At 40.4% G+C, this 16,087-nt stretch overlaps 1 protein-coding gene across 3 annotated transcripts in view; it reads right to left on the bottom strand.

Annotated features, from left to right (window-relative positions):
• Positions 1 to 6,987, bottom strand: part of SH3D19 (SH3 domain containing 19) — an 81,137-nt gene extending 74,150 nt beyond the window's left edge. The window contains exon 1 of one of the 3 annotated variants that reach the window (XR_008973467.1): positions 6,709 to 6,987. Coding sequence is in view for 1 of the 3 variants with exons in the window: in XM_057419025.1 (XP_057275008.1) it covers positions 6,709 to 6,826 (118 nt within the window). In the remaining 2 variants the exon portion in view is untranslated. The remainder of the gene's footprint in view (positions 1 to 6,708) is intronic. The other 2 variants (XM_057419025.1, XM_057419027.1) reach the window with 2 other exon arrangements.
• Positions 6,988 to 16,087: the final 9,100 nt, after the last annotated feature.

The following is a 16,087-nucleotide window of genomic DNA, read 5'->3' on the forward strand; positions in this document are numbered from 1 at the left end:
TTGTTAAGTCAGAATGTCAAACTGATGTTTTTAGAAACACATGAAAACCATACAAATCTTTGCTGATTTACACCACCACCTGAAGCAGTTAATGTAACACAGCACAGCATCAGATGGTCAATTTAAAAATACCAATATCAGTAAAAACCTGTCTTTCAAAATTCATACAGTTCAAAGAAGAAGTTTTCTTCCTATGTGCTATCAACCACTTAATCTGTGCTTTCCTGCAAAACTTATTTTTGTCCTTCACTGAAGGGAAGGATATTTGCCAAGCATAAACCACAGATAAACAGACGATACATTGTCTTCCCAAGTTGGCTGTTGGAACACTTCAGTAACTTTGGTGCATGCTGATTTTCAAGAGAACGGTAAAAAAATCTTGGCCAGCAACAAAGCCATTCCACTCCATTTTTGTACAGTTTGAGAACCCGAGTAAGTAAGACAGGACTGTGCATTGAGAAGGTTGAAGAGGCTGGACTTCTGTAGTATGGCAAAGAGGAGGCAAAGAAGCTGCTGCAAACTCCTCTCTTTTGATAGACTTTTCAAGACACAGCTAGACAAGGCCTTGGCTGAATGGCTCTAGCCTTGGCAACAGTGCTGCTTCAAGCATGAGGCTGGAATAGGTGACCCCAGAGCTCACTTCCATGGCCACAGACACAAAATCATCAAAGCGGAGAAATTAAGCCATGCTAAATGTAAAGCACTGTATTTAACTATAGATAATAAACATCAACAGAAGTTTATGTCAAAAGGCTTTAAGAGCTATCAAACTTTTTTTTCATACTGCACATATTGTACAAGATACTTGTTGAAGCAACACACAGAGAGATATATCAATTTTTAACGGAGAGTCAACACTGCTTCTCTGTGGTTCCCAGATTTTAAATCAAGGTTCACCTCTCAAAAGTAAACACTGGCAAATTTATTTACAAATATTAAAGTTTTTTTCCATCTGTAAACAACCACTACTATGACAAAATCTTCTTGCAATGAGGTTATGATTCATTCTGCCCTTTGCTGCCCATCCCCACTCTTTATGCAACAACCCCAATTTATCATTTGTTACCTTGACAGGAAATGATTGCTTGCAACACAGTTATAACAGCATGGTCTTTAGGCAACCATAAATCAGTGGGCTATTCTCTGGTTACAGACTCACTGCTCCTTATGCAACGATACATTTTTGTGCCTTGCTTTGGCTATAACCTAAATGAAGAAAGTCCATTTCATCATTTACTACTACCATTAATGCTTATTTATAATACTTATTATTTATCCTTCTACAGTTTCCTTGGCTAGGGAATCACCTTGTAGACTATCAGAAGTTACTGTTATTTTTCTTAGAGCAGCCTTCATATCCAGAAGAATTGTTTCTTCAGAAGACATAACATTCTTTGTGGCTCAGTCTACACTCTTGGCCAAGTAACTGCAAACAGGTTTTTTCTTGCCACTGACAGTACACTCAAATTTCAAGATATGCAGGTGAATTTCCATGTATAGGCTACAATATTTAACTTCCATAAAAGCTTTAGCTAGTGTCTTACAGTGACCTCAAGTAAGCTACATTCAAAGCCTATGAAGTTTATTGGAAATGTGTGCATCACCTTAAATTGGCCATGGAAAAGGCCCAATCAGGTAATTTTTTTTAATACTTGCATAATACAACATATCAGCACCAGTTAGAGATTATTACAGCAAAACTACATTATTTGTGCTCCTCAAATGTCAAGTGTTTTACTTTGGTGGTGTCCCAGGCAATTATTAAAACTGAAGCCCTTCAGCATGCACTGGGACTACAAAACCAAAACAGACTAAATCCCCAGAGAAAGATGGAAGAGAAATACCCAGCTGACAATCAATCCTACTGCTTCCTGACCATCCGAGAATACCGATCAAATACGTAAAACAAATACCTGCTCACATGCTGCCCCCACTCATTCGTTGCTGAATAATTTGCAATAATGGTTATCCTCACTATGGACAAGCAGAACAATTTCCAGATCAGCACTGAAGAACACAGGCATGCAGAGGAAGACATTTCCAACTGAACAAAGCTGAATTCCATTCTGTAAGATGCAGATCTTTATGCTTCTTAAAGATAAGATTTAGTTAGAATTTTAAGAACACAGCAACTAACTCTTAGAGTCACCTTTCCCCTAATCATGCTTTCTCTCTGCTCCAGAGTCACCAGCACCCCTTGGGAAGTACTAAGGCCAAGATGTTCATGTTATGATCCGTGAAGAATTTCAGACCAACTTATTCTTTACTTCTTAAGGCCAAACACATATTTTGCATTAACATGGAAACAACTGCTGAGTATTCACTTATCTGTAAAAAGTCCATGATGCCTGCAAATTCATGTTCACTGAATTTCATCAGACATACTACACAAATGTACCCCCATAACCTCTCAGCATGTTGAGCAGTGAAATAGTCAACCTTAATTTGTTATACTGGACACAGCTCATTGTTCTCAGCTTCCAAAACAAGTCAGCACCAGTTTGATGTGGGAGTTGTAGGAGCATAAAGAATTGATCCAACTCTGAACTAGATCTTGTTTTGGAAAAAAAAAAAAGCCAACAAAGCAAATGCCAACAAAGGACTCAGTCGATCAACCAACCACAAATAGATTATTTCATTCATAATCTACAATTATCTTATAGATTTTAAAACATCTGGAATGCTACAGTGAAATGAGAGGAAGAGGGGTGTAGACAAAAAAAAAAAACAACAAAGAACTAACAAAACAAAATAAACCAAAGATATTTCAGTCAGCATAGCAAAACATGCAAAATTTACAGCCAATGTGTGGGAACAAACCACAGACAAGCATTTGTGATAAGTAAAACAGAGCAATATTAAATTAAGTCAAAGCCTTGCCTTGTATCATTGACCATCTGTACTTTTAACCACACAATAAAGTACAAATCCCAATAGCTCTTCATTATGAACCCAAATAAATTTCATTATTGACTTCTATATTGGGCAATTCTATTTTATTTCTAAGTAAAGAAACATCTGCCACATCCATAATGGGCTATTTTTTCTCAAGGAACACTGACCAGAATTCAAAGTGAAATAATACAGATACTGATTATGTTAAGAATGCCTTGTGCACTTTAGATAACATCAGAATACTGAGATATTCCCTCAGCCCTAACGCAGCAGCAAGGACACATAATTAACCAATGCAGTTCATAACTAAAATTAACTACATTCACTATAAACTTTCCTGCAAGTTTGCTTATGTTAGTCAGCAGTCACATAATAAAAAGCTAGTCAGAATGGAAAAGCACACCAGATTAAGGTCCAAAGTTAGGCTGGAGAGAGCCCAAAAGTCTATAAGGAAATAGGATTTTAGTTTCATTTTTTTGCTGTTGTTGGTTGTTTGGTTTTTTTTTTTGCTTCCAGTTTATTAAAATCAAACTAAATAAAACCACTAAACATAAAGATTCCATCATTTTCTATTAATTCCCAGAGCAGAGCAATAATGTATGTGATAGAAATATGCAACAACAGGGGTAGAAATCAATTTTGTTATTTTACTTATTTATATAGCAGTAAAAAACCCTGAAGGTTTCCAGCAAGACTGGCTTCCTTTCCCCCAGCAAGTGACCAGATAATTCAGTTTAATGAACTCATGCAGCTACTTTTAATTTTCTGAATTTTTAATGAATGTATCCTAGTTCTCCTCCTTATCACTTAGATGATACTATACATGTATAAAAAAATAATCAAATACTCATCATTTTCTCAAAGGGAAAGTAATTTCATTTGAACAGTCTCAGATTTCTCTACTTAGCATCTTCTCACAGGTTTTCCAGAATTTTTCTTGAATTCAGAAAAACATTTCCATTGTCATGACGTGCAGTGGGGCAAAAGCAAACAGACAAGTCACCTGAGCTATCTACAACTGCTTCATGGACAAGGATGGTCCTGCCAATCTCAACTGCTCATGTCTCCAAGTTTCCATTTCCTGCTTTAACATCAGCTCTACCACTTGTCTAGTGCTTAAACAAGCCTCTTCAGCTCATTAAACCAGCAAAAATGCCCCCAATCCAGAAACAAACAAAAAATGACCAACCAACCAACCTCCCAAACAACCAAATAAAAACACCTACATGAGCAGATCTCTAACAGCTTGCAGGCTGCAGTTTCGCAGCAACCTAAGCCAAACTAACTCCTCACTGGCATAGTCTCTTACCTCCCTCCGGCTGCATGTTCCTACTCTTTCCCTTGTGCCAGCTTCAACATTCATCACAACCTCTACAAAACCATTCCAGACAGCTGAATCAGCAGACTCCCATCCACTGAAGAGGACAAGAAAAATGGTTCTCAGCTCAGCCAATGCACCAGAACAGGTTGGTGCAGGTTCCAGTGAGCACAAGGGCTCCAAGCGAGCCCTCAGCAGCTACTGGGTAGATCAGCCCAGGCTGCCACCAAACCACAACTTTGGCAACTCCACTCACCAGCAGGTCGGGCAAGCAGCGGAGCTGACACAGGGAAGAGAACAGAAGTGAACATCCACAGAAGAGATCACACCTCCAGCAGCAAAAAGCTGTTAGATTAGTTTAGCTGGCTTCATCCTACAGTATGTGGCGTAGCACAGCTGTGAGTAGCTTCGAGGGAAAATACTACTTCTTTGTTCCACAGTTTCCTGTGTTCTAGTCCTCCAATAAAATATCGCTAATTACATGTCTGAGTGTTTAGTAAGACAGAAGCATTTGTGAACTTTCACCTTTCAACTACTACTTTGTATACACGCCTTATATGTGCAGGACAAAGGTGAACAACTGCCCTTATGCACTTGCGTGCATAAGCTGCACATACCAGAAATGTAAATTGCTCACATTCACAATTAGTTTAACAGACTGAAATGCTTAAATTGACTGTCTGCAAAGATGCAACTACAACATTTCTTAGACCCTGCAAAAATATCCAGCAGGCTTATTTAACACCTATTTTACATTACCATTTTGGTAGTGTAACTGCATATTACATGCAAAAACAAAAAATACCAACCCCACTTATTTTCAATAGGCTTATAAATAAAGGCGTAAGAGAATTGTCAAATATGGGAAGAACAGCAAACTCATCCACTTTGGGTGATACTCTTCACAGTTGCCTTAAGAAAGCTCCGCTGGGAATCTTCATGTGGCATAAAGATTCTGTTTTCGACTGTAGAGTCTTGCGAACAGATGGAAAGAAGGCGAGACAGCTAAAGCAGAATGCCATTCATGCACACATACTTTACGCTACTAATGTAAACAGTGCCTGGCCCATTTCAAAGAGGGATTGTCAGGACAAGGTAATAATAAAAGTTTAAAAAAAAGAACACAGGTAATAATAAAAGGTAATAATAAAAGGTAATAATAAAAGTTTAAAAAAGGTAATAATAAAAGTTTAAAAAAAAGGACACAGGTCCTTTATTACTGATAGTAGCATTGTGCTAAAGACAAACCATGAGAACAAGGTTTGCTCTACAAGGCGGCAGCAAAGTTTATATATACATATATATATAAAAGCAGCAGAACCAATTGCATGTTTTCCGCTAATAAAAATCTCCACAAGAAGTACCTTTAAAACCCAGACATTGTGACTAGCAGCGTGAACATTCAGCTATTGAGGAAACCATTCAGGAACCAACACTTGGTTTTTTGCACCCTTTCACCTAGAGAAGGCAAAACCCTGCACACATGCCAAGCCACAATGGTCTCAACAGGCTCCTGCTAATCCTGCACCTGCCCAGCTATCCAGTGCCATGTGCAGGGTCACTGGAAGCCACAGAGCCTGCCTGTCCCGAGTTGTCCCCCCGAGTCCCTGGAATTGCTGTGTTTTTGTCATCTACAAAGGAACACTCAATTTAGTGTTGCTTATGGACGCAAAACCACATGAATTGTATCAGCTGCTATATCATTAAGGTTGTATCAGAATTAGACAAAATTGGAATATTTGGAATTCAACTTCAAATACACGGTGTGGCTGACATTTTCACTGGAAATGGCCCCTTATGAAAACGATTCATTCTGGAGGGAATTTTTTGCTGACAGAAAAAGAAATGCTTACATTCACACCCGAGTGACTACAGGAAGGTGATACATGTGCTGCCCCTCGGTTAACAATGATATCTGAATTATATACTATCAACTGCTGCCAGGGTCCACTGGATTTCGGCATTTCAAATAAATGCTTGTTGTGACCTTCTAGTCTCTCTATAAAGACATTACTTGCTCCCAAGCTTCTATCTCCATGCCTTTTCACGTACACTGATCCTTGCCTCCTGTTTGCAAGGCCTGCTGTCTATATCCACATGGAGATGGTTACATGTGGTCAACTTTGACATCCAGACGTTCCTCCACCTTGGTACTCCCAAGAAAAATCGGTATTTTATTTCTTTAAGTGGCATCTTAAGCACCTGGATTTATCTCTGGTGGTCAGCGCATGTCCGTGTCAGCATCAGCTCAGAGAAGGCAGGGGCTCTAGGGCTGACTTTCCGGGAGGAGAGCCCGCGGGGTACGGACCACACCGGCCCACAGCTCGGCTGCATCTGAGCTGAGGTGACCGCGGGTGAAGCCGCCCGGGTCGGCACACACTGGGGCGGCACTTCCAACACCACCCAGTCCCTTGCAGGGTCTCAGAGCCGGAGACCGGGCCAGGGCTGGCCCAAAGCAAGAGACGCCACGGCCCGCCGCGCCCCCCGCCCCTCACCTGCCGCCGAGCTCAGGGCGACCCTCCGGTGCCTCCGGCCGAGCTCCCGCAGCTCCTCCTCGTCCTCCTCCAGCCTCCAGGCTTCAGCCATCGGCGGCAGGGGGGCGGCTGACAGCATTCAAGAAGCGGGGGCTGCCATGTCCGTTCCCCTCAGCACTGCCGCCCGGGCCTGCCCCGCACCTGCGCCCTCTCCGCCCGCTTCTCCTGGCGGGCTTTCAGCGTGGCCCGCTCCGCGCTTCTACCGGCGTAGCGAGCGGGGGCCGAGGCAGGAGCCAGCGGGCTGGAGCAGAGGCGGCGGGGGCAGCCTTTCCTGCCCATCCGCGGCTCTCCAGCGTCAGCAGGAAACCCGGCGGCCGCCCGGCACCGCCACAAAAGGGGGCGGAGGAGGCGGTGGCGGGGGGAGGTACCTGGCGGCCGCCGCCGGGCAGCGCTCCGCCGCGGCGGGCACCTCGAGGCAGCCCCCGAGGCCGGGCCGGGCCGGGCTTCGGGAGGGTTTGTCATGGCCGATGCTAGCTGGGGAGCGTTTGAACCCGAGCACCCTGTGCTAAGGGGTAACACGGGGTTGAGGCGAGGGGATAGGAGATGTTCCTCCCCTAGGGGCGAGGGGAAGGGGGTGGCCGCAGCCTGGCCCTGACGAGCCGGGCACTGGGTGGCCCATAGGCTGATGAAGGCAGGCGTTCAAACGGCGGCCGGCAACGCTTCGCGGCCAGGCGGATGTATTTCTTGGCTTGGGGTTGGTTAGGGTGGTTTAAACCACTTAAGGAGAAGTAATCTTACGGACACACTTGAAACGGTTGAGGTACACACTTCCAGCGCAGAAGCGATAGGAAAAATCTGGCCACGTTTCAAGGTGGACAGTTAGAAGTCAGGTGTAGTTCTAGTTTTAACCTTCATGTATTTATTTCTGGGCCTCAATTGGTCATACCTAAAATTGAAGTTATATTGCTTCTTCAAATCATACAGTTACTGTAAAACCAAGTCCTAAATGCTTTTACGGATGACTTTATATTAGGCACCGCTAAAAAAAGCATATAAGGAAGTTAAATTCAGAGGCAACTTTGAAGCAAGTGAATAAGGTGCAGTAAATCAGTATGTGGCCACAAATTAGACCAGAAAGATACAACAAAACATTGAGTAATCCTAATGTTGAGCGATATCTGTGCTGACTCACTAAGCACCCTCTGGTCTGTATAGTGAATAAAGCAGATTGTGCAGGTTGAAAATAAAAGTATGTGATCACAAAACTGAAAATATATCATACAAATGATTGTCTATGCATTTCTTAATGTTTCACGTGTTGTGAAACGTGCTTGTCAATGTGCTTTACTTTACAATAATTGATCCTTAACAGATGTTTTTTCCACTGGAAGGTTTACTGTTCAAGTGGTATAATAGTTCCACTTTGAAGTACATAAGACTTTATAGTATAAAAGGACATAAGACCGGGCAAAAAACTGGATGTACACCAGGTATGCGTTTTCAGAAGCGTCATGCTTCAGATGGGTGGACTGCATGGCAGCCAAAGATTTCACCTCACAAACTTCAATGCAAGATCAGCATTCTCTGTACAAGATCTAAGCTGTATACAAAGTTCCTCAGTGAAGCAGTGCTGCCACAGATAAGCTCCATGGCTGTGTCACAAAGCCTCACCTGTACTGAGAAACACATAAAAGTATCTCCAATGCGGAAAGTATGAGGAAGAATAGCAAAAGAGAGGGAAGTCACTGGTATGTGCATGTGTGAGAGACAAAAGAGAACCTCCTTGTAAAACAAACAATATGTGTTGTGTTCTGGTTCTTCCCTGTAGAGCCAAAATACAGCACCTGTGTTCAGTTCCTAAACTCCACTAACCACAAAGAGCAACAAGGGCCGTCCATTTCCCACTTCAGAATATCTCCTTTTTTTATACTATGTGTTTCACTACTGCTGGGTGGGGGGAAGGAAAGGAAGCTTGCTATCATGTAAAATTACAAAGGAAGGAAAAACCAAAAATATACCATAGAACATAACACAAATTCAAAGAGCCCAGAAAATTGAATTCAACCTTCTTTTATTGCTGAAATTAATACAGCAAGGTATCCAAGCATATAAAACTGAAAAATACTTTTGGAGAGATCCTAGGCCTAAGAAAAACATGTCAAACAGAGTAGTTCCAGCTATGGGTAAGAAAACTTTCCCCAAAATATCAAATAATACAGTATAGAAGGATCATAAGTATTTAATGTTGACAATCATCAAGAGTTCTTTAGTGTTCACAGGGAAAGTCATACTTAGTAATGAATATATCAAGTGATGAAGTCTCTGGCTATATACTGAGCTCTGCCAGCAGGAAATGCATCTGGGACAGGGACAGAGTTTTAGAGCTAGAAGAGCCATTCAAGAAATTCATGGAACTGATTGAAGACAGATTTCAAGAAAGAAAGAGATCAAACTGAGAAAGGAAAGAGGAAGAGATTAAACTAAGATAAAATCTGTATGTGGATACAAGATTCAGGTAGCAATAACCGACATACTACAGTAAACAGTACCGGAAAGAGTTTTTCAGTACTACTGGAAACAAGTAAAAATTCCCAGCATTTAAATGGAATTCAAGTGCAAGGCAGCACTGCATGAGATACTTGATTCGTATTTCTGAAACATTTTTTTGCAAAAAACATTCAATAATGAGCACTGCCTCCAAAAGGAGTTTGCTTACCAGTAGCTTGAATTCTTCAGGGTATGTTTTCTGTAGGTGTATTTATGTTGCCTGTATACAAATGCCACAAGCATTCAAGCTCAGAGGTGTTTTTTAGGGTTTAAATGCCTGCAGAACAAGTGTATGTAGGGTAATATACAGGAATGTGCAAGACAGTATATTCACATACTCTTCACTTCTCCCAGCTGCAAAATCTGCCAATATGTAACTCTAAAGGATAGAGGGTGAATGTCTAGAGCTCCATTTCTTACAAGTAATTCTCTTCTAGTGAGTACTTGCCAGATGCACTCATCTATACACTGACTGAGCTGTGACTCACTTGTAGTTTATGTTGGTATTTTCAAGTGATAAACAGCTTTAGGGTTTCCTGTCAAATACAACAATACATTTCTTTATCAGGCTTGATACCTGATAAAGGTGTGTAAATAATGGAGGTACCTAGGAAGGAGGTAGGCTTTCACAAGTCTGCAGGAGCTAGATGGATGGGACTCTGTCAGAATGCTCCTGAGCAGCAACAGCAGATCTACTTCAGCAGTCTTGGAACAGATCCTGACACAGCCCTTTATCTGGGTAAGCAGTTTCTAGAGGGAGGAGAGTGCTGTGCTTTTGGGTCTTGAGACAAGCAACAAAACCAGCTGGTGAAAGAATCAAAAGAGCCACAGTTGCTGGCTGGTCTAATAATAGCATAGGCCAGACAGTGTAATTTGTGATAATTTGGCTCAGATTGGAACACACACATGAAAAGACTTCTGCTGGTTTGCTGGGCCCAGGGGAAGAAGGAAACAAAAAGGAGGGAGGGATGGATTGGACCCAGCAATTTGAAGTGCAGCAGGAATTAAAGCCATGTGGGAAATTCTCTCCAGAGAGTCAAGGAACGAAGCTCCTCTATTCCTTTTTAGTGAATAAACTGATAGAAATTATAAAACAGAAGTAGAAGGGGAAGAAAAAGTGCACACAGGAGCAAGCTGCAAAAGTTTTATAAAAAAGACAAAAAAGCAGCAGAGCACTTGCTGTAGTCTCAGGTAGTTAAGAGGAACACATCAGCATGTGGCATATGCTGCTTTAAAGCCCTTCATGAGCTACAATGTATTTGTGTCTTACAAGCAGGGTAAAATAATTGCATTCTTGTACTTCAGTGAGAATCTCTGCTGCATACTGTGCGTAGGAATAAAAAGACTTTTGTATATTTTCATAGCTACACTTCTCCAAGAAAACAAACCTTACATCTCAGAAAGTCTGCAATTTGGTTGTTAAAATCTGGAAATTTCTCACTCAAATCCTACTTTATCATATTTTCTGTACTGTATATACTTGGACTTTCACAGTGGTAGAGTAAAAGAAAGAAACAATTGGGTAAATGGGTCTTTGAACTCTCTGCTGAATGCTTACAATTAGTCACCTTGGCAGTTATTATTTTTTAAGTATTTTGTTCTGACTTGCATCCCTGGATTTGCCACTTTGTTTGGCCCAGCAAAAAGACACTGTTTTTCAACAAAAAATACCAGCTCTATAGAACTGCTTAATTGAAATCGCCCGTGTAGTCTCAATGTCTATTCAGGTTCTGCAAAGCGGCTGAAGCCTGCAATGAATGTATCAGTGTTTGGCTGAGATACAGGAGCCTCAGACCACAAAAGAATGCAGACAAAGGATTTTTTTAAAATGCAAAGGATGAAAAAGAGTGTTTTCAAAAGGGAAAATGTAGCCTTTGGACATGACAACATTATTTTTGTTCTGAGTAAAAATAACATGGGTCTCGTTCAACAGATGAATGACGTTGGCAATATAGCCAGCATAGGAAGCTGACATTGCTGAGGGCCAAGATCTGATAATCTGATCTCCATTTGTGTTCTGCTGGTCCAATGGGTTTTAGTGTAGCTGGAGAATGACGTATCAGGAGCCTGCAGGCTTCCTGAAATGTCTCCAGCTAAGTGCAGGTCCTTCTTGCACTGTTGCAACCGCTTGTGTATCCCAGCGTATCAGCATGATGATAGTCTAACGGTAGATGGCTTTATGATGAGTGAAGATGATTAGAGGATTATTGATTTCATTGAATAAAGACCTCCTTATTGAAACACTGGGAAATTACCTTAAGCAAAACTGGGGATTTTGAGACTGCTGTCAAGAAATGAGCAGGATGTCTGCCTGAAAGCAGCAAATCCAATAACTTCAAAAGACCAAAAATTGGGAGACAAGTGGGGAACGCCTTTTCAGGGGAGATTCTTACAGTTGTTAATTTTTAATATTAACAAATATCAATAATAAAACCCAATAATAATATCAAATAATTTTGGTTACTTTTTCTGTGTTCCCACTTTTGGTGATTAAAAGCACCCTTTTCTCTCCTGCCGTGTTAACAAACATCTCCTACTAGTATTTTTCTCTATAGTTAGTATTATCACTCACAGGTTAATAAATATTCTCAGCCTTCATGATTAAAGAAAATAAGGAAAAGAAATAGAAAAACTGTGAGGAAATATGGAAAGGAGCAGAGCTGGTTCAGAGGTAAACGCTTCTTAGAAAGAGAGGCTGTCAAGACTAAATTGAGTCGTAGTTTGACTCCTGAAGTATTCACCTTTATTCTATAACCAGAGAATTAACAGCAGACAGTGTTCATGTTGCGCTAAGTGAGCTGGCAACAGCATGATTTAAGAAGTATTATCATATTAGACACACATGAATCTAATACCTAGGAACATACAATGCCAGCCCCTGGATGAGAGTCAAGCGTTTCTGCTGCAGTTTGTACTTCAGTGTAAAAAGCTGACAAAGGAAAAACTCACAGAAGACAGCAAACACAGTCCTAAAGAATCTTTAAAAGGTGAAGCGGGGTCATGAATTTGTCTGTTGCAGTACATTTAGAAGTTTCTCACAGTACTGAAATTGGTTACAGATAGGAGTAGCTCTGATTCTTCCTTTTGTTCTTCTGCCATGAAATGCACATCAACTGCCTTTCACTGGAAATATATATGACATATAGGTGGATAATCTTCACAGTTCAATACAAAGATTTGCAGTCTCCTGGGTTTTTTTCTGGTTTGGTTGGTTGGTTTGGTTAGAGTTTTTTTAACCCATGGTACCACCTGTGAGCATTCAGGCATTTCATCATGTTTTTCTTATGCTGAACACTGACACAGTTCACATTTACCTGAAGTGTTCACAAAGGTATGTTAATATTCATCAGTAGGATAATTCTGCAATTAAATATTTTTATAATAATTACTATTTTGTGAATTCAGTGCTGAAAAGTTTAATATTAATGAGGTTGTAACATGCTACTTTAATGTGTGTTTCTAATAGAAGAACACTTTACTAATGTGAAAGTTTTTCAAAATAGACTATTAAAAATAGACTACTGTGAGTTTCCAACTTTAAAAACAAATATTTTGATCACTTACAGACATTATTTTTCAGTCATACATACAACAACACACAGCTTCTTAAAACAATTTTTTTTTTTTTATAAAAGCTGAAGAATGGAAAAACAGTTTGAGAGCTTTGATTGAGTTCTTGGCTAGGACCCTTGACAAATTTTGGATGGCACCTGCTTATTTTAAGCCAAGCAGCCTAACGTGATGCAAGATATAGCACTGTTTCCCAGACATTCATTTTTCAATTTATCTGCTCAGAAGGGAGGGCCTGCATACCTCAGGAGCAATTAAGGGAAAAATAAAAATAGTCCTACATGATAGCATCAGTCCTGTCTCTTTCAATTTTACACAACTTGCACTCTAATCACCAAGTGTCAATAGAAGAATAGATGATGACAAGTATTCTCATCATCAGTGCCTCCATACTGGCTTTAAAGAGGCTTGAGGCTTGACATCAACATTCACAGTTGTAAGAACCTATTTTGCTAGGCTTTTAGAGGTCCTGTACTCCAGTTATACCTACTTATTTAAACAACTGTAGTTTCTGAGCTGACAACTCCAGAGGAATCAAGGAGATACCTACACTATTTACATAGATGAAAAATTGAGCTGCAGAACTATTCTTTTTTTCTGACTCTTACTAATAGTTTCATGTTACTTATATATTGCTACTACAAAACACTGGTGGTTTTAGTGTCAATGACCTCTTGCTAAGCTCTTTGATGCTTAGTTTTGTTAGCAATAGTCCAACAATGGAGGCCTTATCCTATTATTTTACCTCATTATTGTTTTGCATATGCACATTCAATGGGTTCAGGTTTTTTATTTCTGTATTCACCAACTGTAATCATAGGATTGCATCATTCAAAAGAAAAAGATTCATGTGATTAAAAAATACAAAGTTGAAGTTTAGAACATGATGTCAAAACAGTAACCAAATTTACTCTCTTTCAGTTATGTAAGTGAAAACCAAGTATCTGCCCAAGTCTGGAGCTCCCAGTGAGGTCTGGACTGATGAAGCAGGTACTGCTGGGAAAATCCTGGGTTGGATGAACAGTTTCTCACAGAAAACTCACACCTTACATCAGAGCTTTCCACTAGCCAGTTTTTGAGTGAAATCTGTAAACAACAATTCTCAGCTGAAAACTGAAGCAACTCAGGTTTTCCATGAGGCACGATTTTTGAAACCTTTTTAGACTTCTCTCACATCTTTTCTGTAGCACTGTATGTCACCACAGTCTCTTCTACTCTTCCCTGATGCACGTATGTTGTAACTTCTCTAGCCTACCCTAAACCTCTGCTTCCTCAGACTGCAGCTACTTATACTGTTTATTCTTCACAATATTTATTCCTTTCCCAAGAAAGAAACTGCGCTCTTTCCTCACAGAGAAACAGCCCATTCAGTCCAAATCTTACAGCTGCTTTTTGCAATTTCATTAGCTCAAAGGAAATGCCACATTCTTCAAGGAGCTGCTAAGCAGAAGGCTTTAGGAGTGTGGAAAGCATGAGAGAAAAGCCTGGGTAGCATTTCCTGGGGTTTTACAACATGGAAGGAGGTGTGGGCTATTCCTGCTTTCTCTGAAAAGGCTTTGCTCCAATTTACATGTTTTTGTTGTTTCCAGGGCAGGAAGTAGCATTCTGGAATTAGTAGGGCAAAAAGGATTCCAGACACACTCACCTGTGCTTTCTACACTCTTTCTGGTTGTTCCCATTGAGTAACTAAATTATCTTTACAGACAAAAGCTCCTAAATGCTTATCTCAGGTTAACTTTATCATCCAGGAATTACTTCACAGAAAGAAATCTACTATATCTACTGTGAACTCCCGGACTCCTATCTAAATGCCAGAAGTTGTTTAAAGGATCTCTACAGTGTTCAATTCCCGATCAGTAAGAGTTCAATGGTCTGGAAAATAAGGAAGAGAGTGTCAGAATCAGTTTATGGGATGCTTTCACAAAAGCCGGGTGTTCAGCACTGTGCTGAAGCGAGGAACAACCTATCAGTGCTGAAGCAGCTCTCAGAGACAACTTTATTCCACAAAACCTTCAGGGTTGTAACACAGCCTTTATATTCTGAAAATCGATGGATGTGGTCATGCCCCAGATTTGCACCTGGATAACAACTTCAGACTTCCTCCAACTGAACAGAAAACAAGTGAGATGTTCAGATTTAATTAAAAACATAATTAAAACAGGTTTTGATCCAGAATTCAGCTATGAAATCTACATACACACCTCCTTTGCCCAGATTGGAGGAATGCATATAAAGGAGGTAGGTTTGAATTGCTCTCTTCTCTGCATCTCATCTGTGCAGCAACCATGGAGTTTTCTTCTGTTGATAGCTCTTGTGAACACAATTATTATTGGTGAAGCAATGATTAAAGACTGAGAATGGAATGCAAAAATTTGCAAAAGGAGAATGAAAAATATGCAGATAAAACCTTAGTCCCATCTCACAGAATTACAGGACATGCAGCCTTGTAAGGGGATTAATATGGGTTTATCATCCAGGCCCAGGGCAAGACATTAGGAACGGTCACAGCCAAAGGAAAATATATATTGAGAATTTCTGGAGTAAATTGTCTCTTGTTTTACTCTGGTGCTTACACTGGCTGAATGTTGATATACTGCTGCAGCACTAGGGCTCATCTGTCTTTGGATTAGCACTAAAGGAAACGCATTAGGTTGACAGTTGTAAGTGAGCCTTGAGCTTTTTATTTTTTATTCAGCTGGTTAGGTGTGCAGGTCACGTTGCAGCCTCATTAGTGAATAGTGGCAACTTAAGTCTGGTTATTAATTCTTCAGCTTGCAAACTGTTAGCAACTGAAGCCCAATAATATTGACATACTGTTGGCTGAACCAGAGATTTCTGAGTCTAGCAGGACTTTTTGTTTCTTGATGAAAAATGTCTTGTTGAAAAAAAAAACAACATTACTGCTTAGTACTCGACAGGTTCACATGTGCTAACATTTCACCTGGTGTGTTAACAACTGGAAAAGTGACATGCTTGAGTGTTTCCATTCTGATTCTTGTTTTGGTATTTGTTCAAGGATTCTGAAAATTTACAGGCCTGATTTTTCTCTGGAGAGTTTTAAAACAGATTTAGGGAATGAAAACACTTAAATTACACTTCCTGTTTTCCCTAGGAAGTGAATTTTTTGCCTGAATGTAATGGTTCTTGCTAACTTAAAATACCAAAATATCTTGTATTTGCAGGATGTAATCTCCATCTTATTTGCTTCTGTGTCACTATCAGACCAAAACTACTCATGGTTACACATGTTGTTTTTCTTGCTGTGACTGAACTGTTGAGCTGA

Source organism: Pezoporus wallicus, unplaced genomic scaffold, assembly GCF_028554395.1.
Source record: "Pezoporus wallicus isolate ANWC-B61680 ecotype Strahan unplaced genomic scaffold, APGP_CSIRO_Pwel_v1 contig_2384, whole genome shotgun sequence".
NCBI lineage: Eukaryota > Metazoa > Chordata > Aves > Psittaciformes > Psittacidae > Pezoporus > Pezoporus wallicus.